The sequence below is a fragment of the Oncorhynchus mykiss genome, chromosome 10 (assembly GCF_013265735.2).
Source record: "Oncorhynchus mykiss isolate Arlee chromosome 10, USDA_OmykA_1.1, whole genome shotgun sequence".
Taxonomy (NCBI): Eukaryota; Metazoa; Chordata; class Actinopteri; order Salmoniformes; family Salmonidae; genus Oncorhynchus; species Oncorhynchus mykiss.
The window spans coordinates 14,997,237-15,019,644 of NC_048574.1; the positions used below are offsets into that span (position 1 = coordinate 14,997,237).

At 41.6% G+C, this 22,408-nt stretch overlaps 1 protein-coding gene across 1 annotated transcript; it reads right to left on the bottom strand.

The window, feature by feature from the left end:
• Positions 1-2,914: 2,914 nt before the first annotated feature.
• Positions 2,915-19,849, bottom strand: LOC110533382 (voltage-dependent anion-selective channel protein 1). Its single transcript, XM_021617520.2, has 9 exons — positions 19,713-19,849; positions 14,803-14,872; positions 14,071-14,120; positions 13,565-13,717; positions 10,549-10,601; positions 10,123-10,350; positions 8,489-8,639; positions 8,240-8,297; positions 2,915-3,939 (listed from the first exon to the last, which is right to left on the bottom strand). Exons 2-9 carry the CDS (start codon positions 14,867-14,869, stop codon positions 3,848-3,850), a joined length of 852 nt encoding a protein of 283 aa, XP_021473195.1. The 5' UTR covers positions 14,870-14,872; positions 19,713-19,849; the 3' UTR covers positions 2,915-3,847.
• Between the last annotated feature and the right edge of the window lie 2,559 nt (positions 19,850-22,408).

The following is a 22,408-nucleotide window of genomic DNA, read 5'->3' on the forward strand; positions in this document are numbered from 1 at the left end:
TTGCCCATACCCGTGCGCGAACCAGGGACCCTCTGCACACATCAACAACAGTCACCCACGAAGCATCGTTACCCAATGCTCCACAAAAGCCACGGCCCTTGCAGAGCAGGGGGAACCACTACTTCAAGGTCTCAGAGCAAGTGACGTCACCGATTGAAACGCTATTTAGCGCGCACCACCGCTAACTAGCTAGCCGTTTCACATCTGTTACACTCACCCCCCTATTGACCTCCTCCTTTTCCGCAGCAACCAGTGATCCGGGTCAACAGCATCAATGTAACAGTATAACTTTAGACCGTCCCCTCACCCATACCCGGGCGCGAACCAGGGACCCTCTGCACACATCAACAACAGTCACCCTCGAAGCATCGTTACCCATCGCTCCACAAAAGCCGCGGCCCTTGCAGAGCAACTACTACTTCAAGGTCTCAGAGCAAGTGACGTCACCGATTGAAACGCCACTAGTGCGCACCGCTACCTAGCTAGCCATTTCACATCCATTACACCTGTTCACCCCACTACCATCCAGAAGGCGAAGTCAGTACAGGTGCTTCAAAGCTAGGACCGAGAGACTCAAAAGCAGCTTCGATCTCAAGGCCATCAGACTGCTAAACAGCAATCACTAACTCAGATAGGCTGCTGCACTTTAATAAATGGATCACTAGTCACTTTAAATAATGCCACTTTAATAATGTTAACATATCTTACATTACTCATCTCATATGTATATACTGTACCTTATACCATCTATTGCACCATGCCTATGCCGCTCGGCCATCGCTCATCCATTTATTTATATGTACATATTCTTATTCCATCCCTTTAGATATGCGTGTATTAGGTAGTTGTTGGGGAATTGTTAGATTACTTGTTAGATATTACTGCACTGTCAGAACTAGAAGCACAAGCATTTTGCTACATTAACATCTGCTAACCATGTGCATTTGACCAATAACATTTTATTTGAATTTGATTTTAAGTGTATACTCATCAGACGTCATGATATGTCATCAGAGGTGTCCACCTAATTTGTGGGTTGAGGGTGTGTCTGTTAAGTGTTTGGAATGCAGCCAATGTATATACAGTTGAAGTCGGAAGTTTACATACACTTAGGTTGGAGTCATTAAAACTCGTTTTTCAACCACTCCACAAATGTCTTGTTAACAAACTATAGTTTTGGCAAGTCGGTTAGGACATCTAGTTCGTGCATGACACAAGTGTTTTTTTCAACAATTGTTTACAGACAGATTTTTTCACTTATAATTCACTGTATCACAATTCCAGTGGGTCAGAAGTTTACATACACTAAGTTGACTGTGCCTTTAAACAGCTTGGAAAATTCCAGAAAATGTCATGGCTCTAGAAGCTTCTGATAGACTAATTGACATAATTTGAGTCAATTGTAGGTGTACCTGTGGATGTATTTCAAGGCCTACCTTCAAACTCAGTGCCTCTTTGCTTGACTTCACGGGAAAATCGCAAGAAATCAGCCAAGACCTCAGGAAAAAAATTGTAGACCACAAGTCTGGTTCATCCTTGGGAGCAATTTCTAAATGCCTGAAGGTACCACGTTCATCTGTACAAACAATAGTACGCAAGTATAAACACCATGGGACCGTGCAGCAATGATACCGCTCAGGAAGGAAATGGTTCTGTCTCCTAGAGATGAACATACTTTGGTGAGAAAAGTGCAAATCAATCCCAGAACAACAGCAAAGAACCTCATGAAGATGTTGAAGGAAACAGGTACAAAAGTATCTATATCCACAGCAAAACGAGTCCAATATCGACATAACCTGAAAGGCCGCTCCGCAAGGAAGAATACACTGCTCCAAAACCACCATAAAAATGCCAGACTACGGTTTGCAACTGCACATGGGGACAAAGATCGTACTTTTCGGAGAAATGTCCTCTGGTCTGAGGAAACAAAAACATAACTATCTGGCCATAATGACCATCATTATGTTTGGAGGAAAAAGGGGCATGCTTTTAAGACGAAGAACACCATCCCAACCGTGAAGCACGGGGTGGCAGTATCATGTTGTGGGTGTGCTTTTCTGCAGGAGAGACTGGTGCACTCCACAAAATAGATGGCATCATGAGGTAGGAAAATTACGTGGATATATTGAAGCAACATCTCAAGACATCAGCCAGGAAGTTAAAACTTGGTCACAAATGGACAATGCCCCAAGCATACTTCCAAAGTTGTGGCAAAATGGCTTAAGGACAACAAAGTCAAGGTATTGGAGTGGCCATCCCAAAGCCCTGACCTCAGTCCTATAGAAAATGTGTGGGCAGAACTGAAAAAGCGTGTGTGAGCAAAGAGGCCTACAAACCTGACTCAGTTACACCAGCTCTGTCAATGTTTAGACGGTACAAGGATTATCTACATTGCTTGTTTTGTCACAAACAGAAATTAGGTAAATTATTAGAATTTTCACAGCCAGGAAATGGTGGTGCGATTTCTGCATATTGCACCTTTAAGATAGAGATATCTTGTTGCAGAAATATGTATATGATAAACAATGTAACATTTTTACTACATAGGCATTTGGTATGTTATGGATTTCAAGACATGAATTCTGCAAGTAAAAAAGTGTGTGTGGGGGGGGGGGGGGGGGTTCCCTTTCCCCATTTTGAGCACCTGCCCCCTGAAAGGTATATGCACGGCCCTAACTGTGATGCTATCATAGCCTGGTGCCAAATTTGTGTCTGTCAAGTCCCATGGTTGTCACGTTTGGCAATGGTAGCCAGCTAATGCCATGGATGATGAAAATGACACTGATCATGTTTTGGGGGACAAATTTCAGTACGACTTAGCAATCTGTGGTAGATATGAGAATATAGCACTAAAGCAAATCCAAGGCATTTATTTCCATAATCATTATGGGTGAAAAAAAGCACAAAGGCATACTCAAGAGGTTGTTGGTATTTATTTAACACTGTCAGGTGCAGTTGGTCTGTTCCAACACAATCATCGGAAGACTACCATTCATCTCTTTTCACCAAAGCATTTGTATTAAGAGGGATGTTGAAGTGTGCAGGACATGTTACCTTCCCTGTTCTTTTTAGGAACAATTGACAGAGGTTTGTCTTAAACATCACAGGTGGGTTAAGTATTGAATTATAGTATTTTTGCTCTATTTGACCAATGTAACAAAAGACAATTCACACCAACTGCACAGAAAGACAAGTGAGACAAAAAAAAAAAAACTGAATCTGTCCCAAATAGCATCCGATTCCCTAAAATGTAGTTCCCTATATAGGGAACAGTGCCATTTGGAATGAATCCTGGATGTACACAACAGGGTTTTAGTGCCTCAGAGCTACTACTGCTTAAGTGAAAAACCACGAACCCATAATAATATATCTTAGACACTTCCCTTCTTTGTCAGTTTACAATGAGAGAACTCCAGTACAGAGGAATAGATCACCTTCGCCAAGGAATGTCATGCAACAGCACCACCTTGTGGACAGAAAGTAAACTGTTTACTAACTCCTGCAAAGCCCTTTTTTGACCAACAGTATCTTATTTTCTCTTATCCTTATTGAAACAAAGATAATAAAAGTGTTTACATGATTGTAGTGAAATACAAATGCACAACAGAGCTTTCCCATTTTAACATTTTGCAGACTCTACCTTTAAACTTGTTATAGTTTTATTCTAAACTGGGCCCTGTATTCCAAAATAATTTATCTGAAGTGGTCCTGTAAAAGTAGCATATCAACTGTAGCGTGATTTGACCTTGTATGCCGCCTCACCTCAACCATAGCACATCTACTGTAAGGGAAACAAGGTTGTGAGGATAGCTATTTCAATAAAATATTTGTTGTTGCGTTCCATGCCTTATGCCTCAAACTCGAGTCCAAGACCGAGCTTGTGCCCACCAGCGTTAATGTTTTTCCCATCCAGGAGAGCAGAGAGGGTCAGCTTAATTCCTGCGGACAGAAAGACAAGGCATCAGCAAGGTGACTTTGGCAGGAGTTACAAGTGACAAGATCAGGGCTCATTGACTGGCTGAGGAGGTCAAGTGACAAGATCAGGGCTCATTGACTGGCTGAGGTCAAGTGCCTACAGTGGTTCGTCCTTTAAAATGTTGTAGCGTACTGCAGCACAGCTTGCGTGGTGCCGCAGAATTCTACGGCAAATTATTTAAGTGCCAACCACTGGTACCATTAATGGTAGTTAGTGCTAGTTTGACCACTAGAGGGCATCTTTAAGAGGCCTTTGATACATTCTCTAGTACAGCCACTATTGAAGGGTAAAACCTTTTTTGTAAGAACATAGTATATGGGACTGATTAAGACATTTTGCTTGATTAATATTATGGTTGTTTCAATTCCAAGAAAAACCCTCCGGGTTTCCTTTAGGATGGAACGGAAAATATGGCGCTGTACAAAGTGACGGTCGGGAGTAGGCTACAGTACTGGGCTATTTAGCTAAAGAATCGCCGTGTCGTGCGGGCACACGGGAGACCGGGGTTCAATTCGCCGACGGGGAGGAATAAGTAGGCTGTCCTTGTAAATAAGAATTTGTTCTTAACTGACTAGCCTAGTTAAATAAAAAGGTTACACTAAGAGCATAACATTTCTACACCATAATTGTAGTCTAACCAATAACCAAACGGAGAGTCAGTGAAAATAAAAATCGCATTGATTTATCAAGACCAGTCCCCATGCTTGTTTCAGAGCAGCACGAAACAGTGCTAAAATAGTAGTAGGCTATTGCTTCAAATCCTATTGCGTCAAACTTCAATATGCTCTTTAAATAAATAAGACCTGCACCACATTACTCAACACTAGTGAGACTCATGTCGCCTACGGTAGGCCTACAGTATAACGTGACTCTCCGCCAATAATTACATATAGAGGATTGGAGGATTCTAAATTAAAACCAAAAGCCGCCTCATGGGTCTCCCAGTGGCAGCCGGCACAGGTATCAAACCTGCATCTGTGGCAACGCATGTTGCACTGCGGGAGCCCCCATCCACAAAGTATGAAAATACAGAGAGGTGTTGGTAAAGGTATATTGTCCTGCCAATCGGGCTACAGGTGTTTGAAAACCAGTTTTCAAAATGCCACCAGCTGTCCATCACTACTGTAAATAAAAACACAGCATCGTGTTTACATTCTTTATTGTAACCACAATGTCACAAATCACTTGTATCTACAGTTGAAGTCAGAAGTTTACATACACTTAGGTTGGAGTCATTAAAACTCGGTTTTCAACCACTCCACAAATTTCTTGTTAACAAACTATAGTTTTGGCAAGTCGGTTAGGACATCTACTTTGTGCATGACAAGTAATTTTTCCAAAGTTGTGGCAAAATGGTTTAAGGATAACAAAGTAAAAGGTATTGGAGTGGCCATCACAAAGCCCTGACCTCAACCCCATAGAAAATTTGTGGGCAGAACTGAAAAAGCATGCGCAAGCAAGGAGGCCTACAAACTTGACTCAGTTACACCAGCTCTGTCAGGAGGAATGGGCCAAAATGCACCCAACCTATTGTGGGAAGCTTGTGGAAGGCTACCCGAAACGTTTGACCCAAGTTAAACAATTTAAAGGCAATGCTACCAAATACTAATTGAGTGTATGTAAACTTCTGACCCACTGAAAATGTGATGAAAGAAATAAAAAGCTGAAAGAAATCATTCTCTACTATTATTCTGACATTTCACATTCTTAAAATAAAGTGGTGATCCTAACTGACCTAAGACAGGGAATCTTTACTAGGATTAAATGTATTTGGCTAAGGTGTATGTAAACTTCCGACTTCAACTGTACCTTTCCAATTACTTTTAGAGTTTGGGATTAATTTAATTAATATTATGGTGTTCCTATTCCAAGAAAAATGAAAAACACTCTTGCTTTCCATTAGGATGGAACGGAAAATATGGCGCTGTACAAAGTGACGGTCGGGAGTAGGCTACAGTACTGGGCTATTTAGTCAAAGACTCGCCGTGTCGTGCGGGCACACGGGAGACCGGGGTTCAATTCCCCGACGGGGAGGAATAAGTAGGCTGTCCTTGTAAATAAGAATTTGTTCTTAACTGACTAGCCTAGTTAAATAAAAAGGTTACACTAAGAGCATAGCATTTCTACACCATAATTGTAGTCTATCCAATACTCAAACAGAGATTCAGTTAAAATAAAAATTGCATTGATTTATCAAGACCAGTCCCCATGCTTGTTTCAGAGCAATACAAAACGGTGCAAAAAATGGTTGTAGGCCATTGCTTCAACTCCTATTGCTTCTAACTTTTTTATTTTATTTCACCTTTATTTAACCAGCTAGGCTAGTTGAGAACAAGTTCTCATTTGCAACTGCGACCTGGCCAAGATAAAGCGTAGCAATTCGACACATACAACAACACAGAGTTACACATGGAATAAACAAAACATACAGTCAGTAATACAGTAGAACAAAAGAAAACAAAAAGTCTATATACAGTGAGTGCAAATGAGGTAAGTTAAGGAAATAAATAGGCCATGGTGGCGAAGTAATTACAATATAACAATTAAACACTGGAATGGTAGATCGCCAGAAGATGAATGTGCAGGTAAAAATACTGGGGTGCAAAGGAGCAAAATAAATAAATACCAGTATGGGGATGAGGTAGGTAGATAGATGGGCTATTTACAGATAGGCTAAGTACAGGTGCAATATGTTCTTTAAATAAATAAGATCTACACCACTTTTAACAGCACATTACTCAACACTAGTGAGACTCATGTCGCCTACGGTATACAGTATATCGAAAAATATAACATGACTCTCTGCCAATAATAGAGGATTGGAGGATTCTAAATTAAAACCAAAAGCCGCCTCATGGGTCTCCCGGTGGCAGCCGGCACGGGTATCAAACCTGCATCTGTAGCAACGCATTTTGCATTGGGGTGACTTAGACAGCTGCGCCACTGGGGAGGCCCCATCCACAAAGTATAAATACAGAGAGGTGTTGGTAAAGGTATATTGTCTTGCTAATAGCCCATAATGGGCTATTATAATACTGTACATGGTGTCCAGGTCAGGATAACCAAAACATTTTCTTTATTAAAGACTATCAGAATGAATGGTTAAACTTATTTATTTTGATCCAAAGTCATGAATGAGTGAGTCACTCATTCATGGTAATATGTAAGGGATAATATAACGATATTAAGAGATTATTTCCTTAAAAAAAATACTAAAGTGAATGATGGTAATCTGAATAAAAGGCCAAAATAATATTTGTAAAGGCCAAAACATTTTATTTCTGTTTTTAGAGGGAGAGAAACACTGGGCCATTTGTGCGCCGCCCTATGGGACTCGGATGTGATACATAATAGTGGATACAGCTGGAGATCTGCAAGGAAATCCCATTGTGTGACACTCGGGAGCCATGACCCATATGACCAATATATATATTGTCCTGCTAATAACAGGGTTAATAATATATATGTGAGAATATCCAAGGGGCTTTTATATAATTCTAAATTAATAATCATCGCTTTGTTTAAAAAAACTATTTGGAGATTATTTTGTTTTCAAATAACGTAAAATGAGAGAGAAAAAGGCCATTCCTGAACATGGGGTGAGACTGTTACTAATTTGTAAATAAAGCCAGTTTGTTACTTAGAATTATTTATTTCTGCTTTTAAAGGGAGAGAAACCAAAAACCTACAGTCATCTCATGGGTCTGCCAGTCGAGGCCGGCACAGGTATTGAACCAGCATCTGTAACAACACAGTTTGCACTGCTAGACAGTGTCTTAGACCGTTGCACCACTCAGGCGCTGTACAATGTGACCGGTTGGGAGTGGCCTACAGTACTACAGTAAGAGCAAAATCATCCTAATAGAATAAAAACCTTAGCGTAACAACAGTTTTAGAAAGTAATACTGAAGTTGTGCACAATTATCAGTTTCTATTTAGGTTTATGTCACCCATTCATTGTCAGTTAGAGACAGAGTAGGACCCAAAAGCATAAGCAGTGCTCTAACTCCCCCTTGCACTGGTCTGGAGAAATGAAGTGGTGACGCAGGGTACTGTACTAAATGAGAAATTACTTCTAAGTACCGCAGCATAACCACAAAACTTTAGTGGAGCAACCACTGAACTGCCGTTGTCCTTTCTGCCCTACATACAGCAGAAAGACATTTCAACTGCTTTTTACTGCACGTTTCATCAAGACGTCACTGGCATGGAGGAAAATTGTCAAATAACATTTTTATAATAAATGTAAAACAATATACTCACCAGGCTTCAGAGTCTGAGTGTATCCTAGGCCAACAAGACTAGAATTGTTCACTTTGGCCTGTAGGAGAAACAGGAAGGTGGTCATGAAAAACCAACATTTAGGATTCAATCAAGAGGTACTTAAATACAACAATGCTTCAATAAATAATGTTAAACTGATTAGCCTAGCAGCTCTCTACTCGTGCCCAGAACATGACCCCAGGCAGAGGTCAAGTCTCAGCCAGTGAGGACTAGCTTGTGGCCTCTTACCGAGAAGGCTGCGTCGGCATCGATCTGGTACTTGGCTGCGATGCCAAAGCGAGTGTTGCTGTTACCAGCGGTCCAGGCCAGGTTAACTGCTGTCTCCAGCTGGTCATTCACCTTCTGGTAGATGGACCCACCAAACTCTGTGCCATCATTTCTGTTATGAAAAACAAGCTTATTCATCACTATGAGGGTGATACTTTGAATACAGAAGGCCGTGGGAACTAGCGCATATATATATATATACATATATATATATATATATATATATAAAAAAACAAATCCATTCCAATAGACATAGCAAGGCCTTGTGCATTTCATTTTTTTTTTTTTTAAGATACTGCTTTACAGAGTATCCATGATCTATACAAAAACATGAATTACCCATCACATGAATTGCAATCAGACGATCAATGTCACAATCTTAACCAGCAGACCTACATGTAACTGCCAAAAATAATGGAAACACCTGAGTAAATGAGGGCTACAAAGTACATTGAAAGCAGTTGGTTCCACAGAGATGTGGTTTCTGAATGAATCAATTGACATCCCATCATGCTTAGGGTCATGTATAAAAACAAAATCTGGCCATTATTTTGGCTACCATGCCTATGCCCCCCCATAGGATGACAATACGCCTATCCACAGGGCACGAGTGGTCACTGAATGGTTTGGTGAGCATGAAAAAATGTAAACCATATGCCATGACCATCTCAGTCACCAGATATCAACCCAAATGAACATTGATGGGAGATTCTGGAGTGGCGCCTGAGACAGTGTTTTCTACCACCATCAACAAAACAGCAAATTATGGAATTTCTTGTGGAAGAATGGTGTTGCATCCCTCCAATAGAGTTCCAGACACTTGTAGAATCTATGCCAAGGAGGATAGAAGCTGTTCTGGCCCAACACCCTGTTAAGGCACTTTAGATTGGCGTTTCCTTTATTTTGGCAGTTACCTGTATATATCAAGGATGAGCTGTCAAAGGATTAAGGAGCAACGTCTCAGAGCTAATTGACCTTGTCAAAACAAGTGATCATGACTGGGAGGACAGGTCACAGCAGGAGGTTAGCTTACTATACTATCCACCTTCCTCTTCTGACAAAGCCCTTTCACAAATCCCATCACCGTGGGATACAGTGGGACTAAAATAACTGCCAGTCTGCATCTGAGGGGGCCAGACAGAGTGCTTAGAGTTGCTATTGTCCAGACAAGGTCAGTTCTCAAAGAGCTGGAAACAACATTTTACTCACTAGTGGTTTAAAAGGCTTGGTTGGTTGAAGGATGGTAGGTCTGATAGATAAATATGTGTACGTGACCAATAACATTTGATTTGGTGCTTGCAACACTCAGTTGAGGGTATTACTCCTGAATGAGTCACATAAACAAAATGCTTCATCACTGTAAATCGACCCTAAAGACCATGTTCAGGGTCTTTAAGCACCATCACTGGATTACTGTCATTGTTGTTAAGACCGATCACTGGCTTACTGTCATTGTTGTTAAGCCCCACGTTACTGGCTTACTGTCATTGTTGTTGTTGTTGTTGAGCCCCCGTCTTACTTCCATTGTTTGCTGAAGCGCGGAGGCCTACCTGAACCACATTTCCGTATCTATTAATTTAATTCCATCTACTTACACATTCGTGTGGAGCTGGAACTCGTCGGTCTTGTAGCCCACGGCAAAGTTGCTCTGGGTGACCCTGTTCTTCCCGGCCTCGAAGGTCACCTGGTAGCCGGCCAGCCAGCCCTCGTAGCCCACCACCGCCACGCCGTGCACTGCCGTCCCGTTGATGTCATAGTCCACATCACAGCCCAGGTTGAGGTGCTCCCTCTTATAGCCGGTCTTGATCTTACCACTCTTCTTGCTAAAGCAGAGAGGTGAGGGATGGCGGAAGGAACTTGTCAGTGTGAGGTAATACAGTGTCAGAATGGCAGGATACATCCAATGACCTATATTCAACAGAAAATTCCTTTTCATCATGTATTGTGTGATGTATTGTGTAATGACATTTATTTCAATTCATTAATAATGTGAAGCAATTAAATGGATAGTAATTTCTTACCCAGTGTTTGGCGAGAAGGAGGAATCAAACGTCAATTTAAGCCCTTTGGCCAACTGAGGGGAGAAAAAGAGAGAGATGGAAAGCGTGAATGAATCAGAATTAAAGAGTAACTTTCATGAAGAAGAAAATATTATAATCCAAAACCAGATGTTTCAGGCTTAGTTATAGTAGTCTTCATTTTGACAGTACATTGCACAAGTGATATATTTTGGTCTTTTAGTAGTAAATCTAGCTCTTTTTGCTCCTAGCAGTTCAACTCTACCACTGAAGTCATGATGTTGAGGCACCTAATATCATCTCAAGGGAGGGGTTGGTATGAAATACACTCCCTTCTAGATGTGCTGGGTGGTACCACCTCAAGGGAGGGGGTGGTATGAAATACACTCCCTTCTACTGTAGATGTGCTGGGTGGTACCACTTCAATGCTTACTGTAAAAGCAGGTGACAGCGTGCCTTATTTGGCAATGGTCTTGGTAAGTGGAGTGTGCCAAAATATTTAGCATGACGCTTCCTTGCCTAAATTCAAGGTTTTAGATGTGTATGAAACAGTAAGCTATGTGCTTTAATGGGGGGAAAAAAGTAGTCTATGAAGAGAATATATGTTTATATTCGTAGCTACAACCATCGTATCAACGAGTAGATTTTTCCCCGAATTGCTATGACTGATTGGAGGCGCAGTCCTCTAAAACACAGGTCACTCATATTTCACTGGCTGGGAGTTCTAATCCACATGTAGCAGATTAATTATTTGTTCATCCTTTATTTACAATAGTCATCCCGTGCCCACACACTTTAATTCTGAAAGGTTAAAGCATACCTGTGAACGGGTTCGCCCTGGTAGTAGTTGTATGTTTTTCATACAGTTAATTTGACCGTTAGAAAAAGAGGTACTGCGTAAATACTGCAATGTGGGTTGGATTGAGCCCCTAATCTTAATTGTCAAGGTGATAATTGTATTTTTCTTCCCAACACCACAATAAACATGAGTTCACATTTCAAATTTTCAAAAATTTGCGCCCCATGAGGGATTCAAATTTATACCGCCAGTGGCAATAGCTGTCAGAATCTCAGTGGCATACCACTGTGAGCTAAAAGGTCCACAGCCGTATTTGCTCGTGATGCACATCATTTTATTATCAGAGCGTATCACTGAACTTCAGGTAAGTATGCTTTAGCAAGAAAGTGTTGAGCTCAGGTACAACTACATTCACCCACCCCCAAAATGTATATTTATGAGCAATTCCCCCTACCCACAACTTCACCTGAATGCATTTTTTTAAGGGGTTGGACAAAGGGTGATATTGGGGTTGAGAGTTACCCTTAATAAAAAAATAAAAAATAAAATAAAAAAGGTCCCAAACAGTCATTCTGATTCCCATGTAAAATAGCCTTTTGAATGACTAAAAGATCACCCATAATATTTGTTTTGGATAGAAATGCAAAAAAAAATGGAGAAAACTCTCTCTCATGGCTAACTACCAGGAAGTTTGAAAAGACAGGCTAAGTGGGCATGGAGCTTATATTCATGAGCTCACCTTGACTGACAGCTCTTTGAAACACCTATGTCAAGCAACTTGGACGCAGTGAGCAGTGTTGCAGTAAAATCATCTCAAGCAAATTTGGTGATACACAAAGCAACTCAAACAACATTGAAATTGCATCAATGGTGTTATTTTTTATACATTGAGCGTTTGGCATGTATCTTGTGATGCGGTTCACAGCAGCACTGCCAGATGTGTTGACATGAATACTGTGTCAGAAGAAGACCTAGCTAGCTAGTAACTAGCTAACACCAGACACAGAAGAAGACCTAGCTAGCCAGTAACTAGCTAACACCAGACACAGAAGAAGACCTAGCTAGCCAGTAACTAGCTAACACCAGACACAGATGAAAGGGGAAACCTAAGTATCTTTGCCATAGATGAATAGGGAAAACTTTTAATTATATTAGCTGACACCTTACAGTCAAATTTGGGCACCAGTAGAGTCGCTATCTAGCTACATAAAACACACCCCTCTGCAAACACGCCTTCTCCAATGTTGGTTACAAGGCGGTACTTATTTAAATGTGGTATGAGAATATCATTTTACCATTGGTGTATTAAAATTAGATTTAGGGTGATGTCACCTTATCCTCTTAATAATCCCCTCCTGAATCCAAGTGTTTGACACAGGGGAGGGGACCAATAATTTTATGATCAAACTTTATCAATGTAGAAGCAAGTCATTTGTCATACTTTGATGTGGTTTCATCCAATTTCATGAAAAACCATGACTGGTCATGACTGTTTAAAAATGAATTTCTGAGACAGTTGGAAAGAATGGTTAAGAAAGCATGGTTGTGTATTTAAAAGGTATGGGCCGAACTAGAATTACTATGAGAATTTCACCACTTAACAGGGTGGCGGGGTCCATAGGGAACTGATACTCCCACACACCAGATTAAACATGTGAAGTTATGTAAATATAGGCCTATGCCTATTGCCATAAAATGGGTGGGCAACTCCAGTCCTGGAGGGCCTGATTGGTGTCAACATCCCTACCAAACACAGCTGATTAATCAAATTGCATTCTAAACTGAAGATTATGATTAGGTGATTATTGGAGTCAGGTGTGTTAGCTGGAGCAAAACTGTGACACCAATCAGGCCCTCGAGGACTGGAATTTCCCACCCCTTACATAAAATATATAATAAATCAATGAAACTGCAACAAGTCAGTGAATGCTGGTCTTTTTTTATATTTACACTATGGGATTCAGTGGAGGCTGCTGAGGGGAGGACGGCTCATAATAATGTCCGGAACGGGACAAATGGAATGGCATCAAACACCTGTTTGATGCATTTGATACCACTCCAATGATTCCGCTCCAGTCATTACCATGATCCCGTCCTCCCCAATTAACATCCCTGTGATGGGATTACTCCTTGGTTTATAGCCCCCTTCTAACAATTGCTGATTGAAGAAAACGGAGTTGAGTACATTGCAACCTGATCTAAAGAACACCTGATCCTGACCTGGTCCTCCAGAGTGATCTCTGTGCCCAGAGTGTTGTCAGTGTTCCACTTCTCAGTGAAGGTCAGCCCATGCTCCGCCCACTTGTACTTGGTCTCCAGGGTGCCAGCCACTTTGCTGGTCTCCGTGTTGGCAGATCCTGTGCTGGTGAACTCCTGGGAATGGAGTCAAACAGAGGTCAAAGGTGAGATGTGATCATGCTATAAAGCAGTGAGGATTTAGATTGTTGAGGATCACATGGGCCAAAAATGATCTGTGTGTAGACTATGTGTTTGATTGTATTTGAGTATAAATATGTTATAGTTTGTTTTCCTTTGCAGCTAGTGAAATAATCTAAAGTGAAGCTGGCAATCAGAGGTCTTTCACAGTTGTCAATGAGCAAGATAACTAGAGGGCCTCTAAGTTGTATGATGACAGACGGCTAGATAACTACTTAATTTATAGCACTGAGTCAAGTGCCTCTTTTGGCTCCAAGGGGTAATCGGACCAACTCTGCTGTGGAACTCACCAGTCCATTCTCTGACTTGGTTTTCAAGTCCAGCTTGATGAGACCAAAACCTGAGAGGCATGGAAGAAAATTAAATCAAACTGTTGTAATTACAAAACATTCTAGGAGTGCTCTTCAAACTGATGATACATTTCTGTTCTGTTAAATTCTTTTCACTAACATTCCTGGCAATCCGTAAACACTTGGCTTCTAATTATTTCCATAATACACATGCAGTCTCATGGAGACTTATTTTACCACATGAACACAAACCACTGTTCAATAAATCCCTCTGAGAAATACTAGCCTAGAACTACATCTATTAGAACTATTACATAACATTGACTGATCGGGTGAGTGTGTTGATTTGATGTGGTTTATACGCTAGAGAGTACATTGTCATACCAGGCGTCAGCCACGGTTCACAACCCCAGCTTGCTTCCCATCCCCCTCTTGGAATCAGTGTGCTGGTCCACTGGGCAGTGCCACCCTTGCCTAGGAAAGTACTATGGCTAACCCCAAGGGCTATTCAAGGCCCATTTACAAAAGAATCCCCATAGTACAGCCTGAGGCTCACTGTCTCTGTGCAGCGGTGTCTCCCAGTCAATACACTGCCCAAGGACAGCCAGTCTAAACTAGAGGGTTCACCAAATAGATATAAAACTAGGCTAGGCTGGTCCATTCCTCATTCTCTGCAGGACAGGAGCCACGGCTGAGTAGATGGATAGTGAGTAGAAGTACTGAGGTGCTCACCGTATCCCTTGGTGAAGACATCCTTGGCTGACTTGCCAAGGTCAACATAGGTTGGAGGAACGGCCATTATCTGTTTAAAAAAAATACAATTTGAGAGCTTTGTGTTTGACTAAAGCACAAACACAGAGCAACGAGACAGATATTTCAAAGGATGTATAAATGTGAAACAGCTGTTCTGCCCACTATGACTAATTTGTTCCCTTTTGAAAGGACGGGCTGTGGTCGATCTTGGTTTAGTTATAAAATATTTGGCACAAACCTCCGTGCAACGCCAATGACATAAAGAACTAGTAGTGTGCTGGGCCTTCAGTGATACACCAAGGAAGGCTGGGGAGAGAACACTGCTGGTGGAGGACGTGGGAGAGAAGGGGATGGATGGAGGGGGTCATTGATGGATAGGGTGGGCCGATTGGGAAAGCAGGCAGGCATGCGCACACCCGTGCCTGGACGGACTCACCCGTTTACTCTGACTCATCAGAAAAATAACACTTGCCGGGATAGAGATTTCACAACAGTCAAAACGAATACACTAGACTGGGCCATCTCAATAATAGACAAGTGATTTCTAAATTGCAGATTAGATTTGTTTTATTATTGGATTGACGACCTCCACTATGTAAGAACAAGTGGGCAGAGATTTCCATGTTAAATAACATAAGAAAACACCTGCTTGTTGCAGATTGCAAAAAAGACGCTGGCAGATTATTGGGTGGTTTAACTGACAAAGAATAAGCCTAATCCTGGAATTAAAAGCATTGTCAATTGACATTCTCCATTGATCTTGCTTTTTAGTCCAAGACTAGGCGTAAACTGCACACTTGTCCTCTACACATGTGAGCACAATGCTAATTTGCAAATAGAGTATAACCCAAAGACCTATTTTGTACATCAGCGTGTGCCACACAGCCTACAGCCACAACTTCAGGGCTCCCGAGTGGGCAGCGGTCTAAGGCACTGCATCTCACTGCTAGAGGCGTCACTAGACACCCTGGTTCAAATCCAGGCTGTATCACAACCGTCCGTGATTGGGAGTCCCATAGGGCGGCGCACAATTGGCCCAGCATCGTCCGGGTTAGGTAGTCATTGTAAATAAGAATTTGTTCTTAATTGACTTGCCTAGTTAAATAAAAGGTTCAATATAATTTTTTAGAAATCCTTCAAACGCCATTCAAATCACCACACCTTGACAAGGTAAAAATCTGTCGTTCTGCCCCGGAGCAAGGCAGTTAACCCACTGTTCCCCGGTAGGCCGTCATTGTAAATAAGAATTTGTTCTTAACGGACTTGCATAGTTAAATAAACAAATTAAAATGTACCTTTGTTCTCCCGGTGGTAAATAAATGCATGATTTAGTGACACCCAACACCAAGCATTACACAACCCTTATTTCATCACACTTTGAAGTTAAATAATACGAGCCTCCACAAACCCATAAAATTAACTATAATCTCTAGTGACCAACAGGCTCAGAGGGGAACACTGGGAAGGGGACAGGAAGTGTCAAGCATTCCAGAACACATACATTACACACATCTCCAATCTCTCAATCTCTCTCACACACACACGACACTAGTGACACAGCATTGACACTAGTGATGCATCGATATGACATTTTTGGTTGATACCGATATCTGATACTTTCCTTGCACAAAAACCAGACACCAATACCCGATATTTCAATTTTAGCGGCCTTTTAAACATTTTTGTAAAGTTAAACAGTTAACACACACACACGAAGCGATCTAAGACAATGCATCTCAGTGCAAGAGGCGTCACTACAGTCCCTGGTTCAAATCCAGGCTGCATCACATCCGGCCGTTATTGGGAGTCCCATAGGGCGGGGCACAATTGGAACAGCGTTGTCTGGGCCGTCATTGGAAATAAGAATTTGTTCTTAACTGACTTGCTTAGTTAAATAAAGGTTAGACACATGCACACACCACATTGACCAAAAGGTAATTTTGTTGGCATTTATGTCCCCATAACCAGTAAAACAATAAATAAATGTTTTGAACTTACTTGCTGTTTCGTTGTTCCTTTGTTCAGTCATTTCATTCTCAACCAGGATTTCTATGGAACGCCGTTTGGGTCTTTGCGTGTCAAAAAAGATACGTCAAATAACACTTTTTTACGTGTCAAATAACACGACAATCTGTTTCAGTAGCTATAGTTAGCTATCTAAAATAATTTATAAGCCAGTTTTTATTTGATTAATGGTGGTCGGACCCATATGTGAAGCTAGCCACAATAAGGCCTTCAAAATAAAAAGTATGGCATAATTATACTATTTGTATTCATTTGCATCAATTACTTTATTTTGAAGGCAAACCGCAAATTCCACTGTTGTGGCCTCCCGGGTGGCTCAGTGGTCTAAGGCACTGCATCGCAGCTAGCTGTGCCACCAGAGACTCTGGGTTCGAGCCCAGGCTCTGTTGCAGCCGGCCGCAACCGGGATGTCCATGGGCCTAGCATCGTCCGGGTTAGGCCTTGTCTCATTGTTCAGTGCACACTAACCAGGTCACCAGGAGCATGGTGTTTCCTCCGGGTTGGATGCGTGCAGTGGCTTTCAACCTTCGTCTCTCCTGAGCCCGTACGGGAGTTGCAGCGATGAGACATGATAGTAACTACTAACAATTGGATACCACGAAATTGGGGAGAAAAAGGGGGGTAAAAAGTAAAATATATATATAAATAAAAATCCACAGTTGTGGCTACCACAATAACCTGTTCCGGTGGAACAGCCTCACTAGCCAGATCAAATCAAATTTTATTTGTCACATAGCAGATGTTAATGCGAGTGTAGCGAAATGCTTGTGCTTCTAGTTCCGACAATGCAGTAATAACCAACGAGTAATCTAGCTAACGTCCGATATGTCCTTATACACACACAAGTGTAAAGGGATAAAGAATATGTACATAAAGATATATGAATGAGATGAAGCTAGCTGGCTGCTTATAACGTTAGCTTTGGGCAACAGGGTAGGTATTTATTTTCATGAAGTTCAAATTCAATAGGCAAACAACCTAGCTAATACTAGGTTGTTTGCCTAGCTAATAGGATTCCTAAATCATTGCTAAGAATAATGAAAATGACATCAGTTTCTACTGGTCAAACAAATGATGCTTCATTACCAACGCGGTATTGTAAAACACATCGTTCATGGCCGGTGTTTGCAGACTTTTTTGTACAGCTTTAACAGTGCTAATGTATATTTTTTGACATGTAAAGACGCAAACGGCGTTCCATAGAATGTATGTCATGAAGCTAATAGCAGTGACGCTATTACTGTGTAACTCCGGTAAAGCAACATCTGAAAAACAGCGCACTTGGTAGTGTATACCAGTGCTCGACCAGTCGGCGAAAGTCAACATCACCCACGACAGAGAACGGTTGATTGTCAAGGGCAATGAATTCCATTTTCTTGGCTTTAATGGATTTCACCTTTGAGTTGTCTCGCTGAAATGTTATTACTCTTTCAAATGACTGCTCGACTTGTTGACTGCTTGATCCACATAGCAGACATTGTGGGCTAGGTTAGGAATGCTGTGTTGTACATGTAGCACAACATGTTATGTGGCGTCATTACATCATGCACATACGTTATATAGGTATGCACGGTAGCTTTGACATGGGTTTTTAACATAGGTGTTAAACAAGACATCGGACCGATACAGATGTTGACATGTTTAGCTAATAATTGGCCTATTCCGATATGTCCACCGATATAATCGCTCATCCCTAGAACTATTCTCTAAACATTGCTTGTTTTGTCAAACTGAAATTAGCCTGACTATTAAACTTGTAGCAACCAGGTTAATGGCGATTTCTGCATATTGCACCTTTAAACAGTCTGCCGATTGCTCTGACATTGGTCCTTTTCTATTTCTATCACCTGAAGCAGAACCATGTAAATAAGTGCATGAACTTGGCGTGTATGCATGCATGTATTTTCATAATGTGCACATGCTGCGCTTTGACGTTTATATAAGGGTGCAATATGCAGAAATCGCTCCACCATTTCCTGGATCCAGAAATTCAATTGTGTAGACAATTATTGTACCATCTAAACCGCTGTAAAATATATTTTCAGCTGTTTGAAGTTCATTTACAAAACCGAACGTAAAAGAAGCAAAAGGAACTTAACGGGAAGCATATGAATAGTGCACATAGAACAGATTCTACGGCTTCCTAGACTAGATTTCAATGAGAAATAAATTATCTAGATGTGTCAATGTGAATTTGGTCGGGTCACTCAAAGTTCAATTGCAGCGTACCTGTGGAATTATTTCTTACATTCCTAACTGAAAAAGAAACAACCGCACGGACAACCGGTAAAGTAAGTTAAAATATAATTGTATTCGACATTCTGGCTTGTAATTTAGAGGTGATGAGAGAACTTTCCTGATTCAAACGCTCATTTCTGCCGACATAGAATTAAAGTCATCGTCGGGTTTCCAGGCAACCTGGCTACGTGATGCCTAAGGGGTTATGAAACAAGGTGACACAAGCATCACTGCTTGGACATCTTAAGTTTCCTTTCCCAGCTAGCTGCTGGGTTTAGCAAGCAATTTGTAGACAACGGGACAACTGCATACCTCGCATAATCGGTGGTTATAGCTAGCGGTTTTAATCAATTTGCAGAGGGAAAAAGTAACTAAACTCAATAAATCCAAATAATTGTTGGCCACACTTAGTTGACCTCAAGCAGGGTATTAGCTACTTGAGGCCTTGTTCAGCTAGCTAGCTAACATTGCTGCATGCCTATCAGCATCTCTCCTCCTGGGCTGCTTCTGATTTCGCGGTGAATGCACGTGCCATCTCTTAACATTTAAGCCAAGAGGTCAATGTCCATCACAACAGGGATACAATAGTGCACCATAATAGGCAACAGTATTACATTTCGACATACCTCTGTCAGTGGTTTCCAATCCTGCCTGAGAAGGATCCTGTCAACTGGACAAAGGGAGGGGTAAGAGGAGGTGCTACAGCGTCACACTCTAGAAGTCACGCAGGCGTGTGAAAAAAGCCTTCGCCTCTTGCATTATTTGTGGCGCACGCGCTGTTGATCTTTTTATTCCTGCATATCGCATCATCAGTAGGCTTAAACCCGCCGCCGTTTACAACAGATCTAGGATAATCTCTTCCTACCTCATCACATATCTCCACCATTATGTGCTTATACCCAAAACCGTCCGCACAGGAGAAGAGCCAGGATTTGCGACATTGAGAGCATCCTAACTGGTTGCATCACTGCCTTTGACCGCACGGTACTACAGAGGGTAGTGCGCACGCCCCAGTACAGTACTGGGTCCAAGCTTCCTGCCATCCAGGACCTCCAGGCGGTGTCAAAGGAAGGCCCTAAAAATTGTCAAAGACTACAGCCACCCTAGTCATAGACTGTTCTCTCTGCTACGGCAAGTGGTACTGGAGCGCCAAGTCTAGGTCCAAGAGGCTTCTGAACAGCTTCTACCCCCAGGCCATACGACTACTGAACATCTAATCAAATGGCTACCTAGACTATTTGCATTGCCCCCCCCCCCCCCCCCCCCCCCTCTGTCATTATCTAAGCATAAATCACTTTAACTCAACCTAGTGTTTATATTCGACTGACCGGTGCCCCCACACATTGACTCTGTACCGGTACCCCCATGTATATAGCCTCCACATTGACTCTGTACTGGTACCCCCTGTATATAGCCTCACTATTGTTATTCTACTGCTGCCCTTTAATTATTTGTTACTTTTATTACTTATTTTTCTTTACGTATTTTTCTAAAAACTGCAATGTTGGTTAAGTGTTTGTAAGTATAAGCATTTCACTGTAAGGTCTGCACCTGTTGTATATGGTGCATGTGACAAATACATTTTGATTTGATTTTAAGCACTCATCTCAGTCGACCTACAGTGCCTTCCGAAAGTATTCGGCCCCCTTGAACTTTGCGACCTTTTGCCACATTTCAGGCTTCAAACATAAAGATATAAAACTGTATTTTTTTGTGAAGAATCAACAACAAGTGGGACACAATCATGAAGTGGAACGACATTTATTGGATATTTCAAACTTTTTTAACAAATCAAAAACTGAAAAATTGGGCGTGCAAAATTATTCAGCCCCCTTAAGTTAATACTTTGTAGCGCCACCTTTTGCTGCGATTACAGCTGTAAGTCGCTTGGGGTATGTCTCTATCAGTTTTGCACATCGAGAGTGACATTTTTTCCCATTCCTCCTTGCAAAACAGCTTGAGCTCAGTGAGGTTGGATGGAGAGCATTTGTGAACAGCAGTTTTCAGTTCTTTCCACAGATTCTCGATTGGATTCAGGTCTGGACTTTGACTTGGCCATTCTAACACCTGGATATGTTTATTTTTGAACCATTCCATTGTAGATTTTGCTTTATGTTTTGGATCATTGTCTTGTTGGAAGACAAATCTCCATCCCAGTCTCAGGTCTTTTGCAGACTACATCAGGTTTTCTTCCAGAATGGTCCTGCATTTGGCTCCATCCATCTTCCCATCAATTTTAACCATCTTCCCTGTCCCTGCTGAAGAAAAGCAGGCCCAAACCATGATGCTGCCACCACCATGTTTGACAGTGGGGATGGTGTGTTCAGCTGTGTTGCTTTTACGCCAAACATAACGTTTTGCATTGTTGCCAAAAAGTTCAATTTTGGTTTCATCTGACCAGAGCACCTTCTTCCACATTTTTGGTGTGTCTCCCAGGTGGCTTGTGGCAAACTTTAAACAACACTTTTTATGGATATCTTTAAGAAATGGCTTTCTTCTTGCCACTCTTCCATAAAGGCCAGATTTGTGCAATATACAACTGATTGTTGTCCTATGGACAGTCTCCCACCTCTGCAGTTCATCCAGAGTGATCCTGGGCCTCTTGGCTGCATCTCTGATCAGTCTTCTCCTTGTATGAGCTGAAAGTTTAGAGGGACGGCCAGGTCTTGGTAGATTTGCAGTGGTCTGATACTCCTTCCATTTCAATATTATCGCTTGCACAGTGCTTCTTGGGATGTTTAAAGCTTGGGAAATATTTTTGTATCCAAATCCGGCTTTAAACTTCTTCACAACAGTATCTCGGACCTGCCTGGTGTGTTCCTTGTTCTTCATGATGCTCTCTGCGCTTTTAACGGACCTCTGAGACTATCACAGTGCAGGTGCATTTATACGGAGACTTGATTACACACAGGTGGATTGTATTTATCATCATTAGTCATTTAGGTCAACATTGGATCATTCAGAGATCCTCACTGAACTTCTGGAGAGAGTTTGCTATACTGAAAGTAAAGGGGCTGAATAATTTTGCACACCCAATTTTTCAGTTTTTGATTTGTTAAAAAAGTTTGAAATATCCAATAAATGTCGTTCCACTTCATGATTGTGTCCCACTTGTTGTTGATTCTTCACAAAAAAATACAGTTTTATATCTTTATGTTTGAAGCCTGAAATGTGTCAAAAGGTTGCAAAGTTCAAGGGGGCCGAATACTTTCGCAAGGCACTGTATGTAGGGCAGTAGCTGCATCCATGCCCAGCAACTGTGTTAGTGTCTGGCCTATGCATAGTGGAAAGAAACAGTCTTATTCATGATGGAAATATTTCA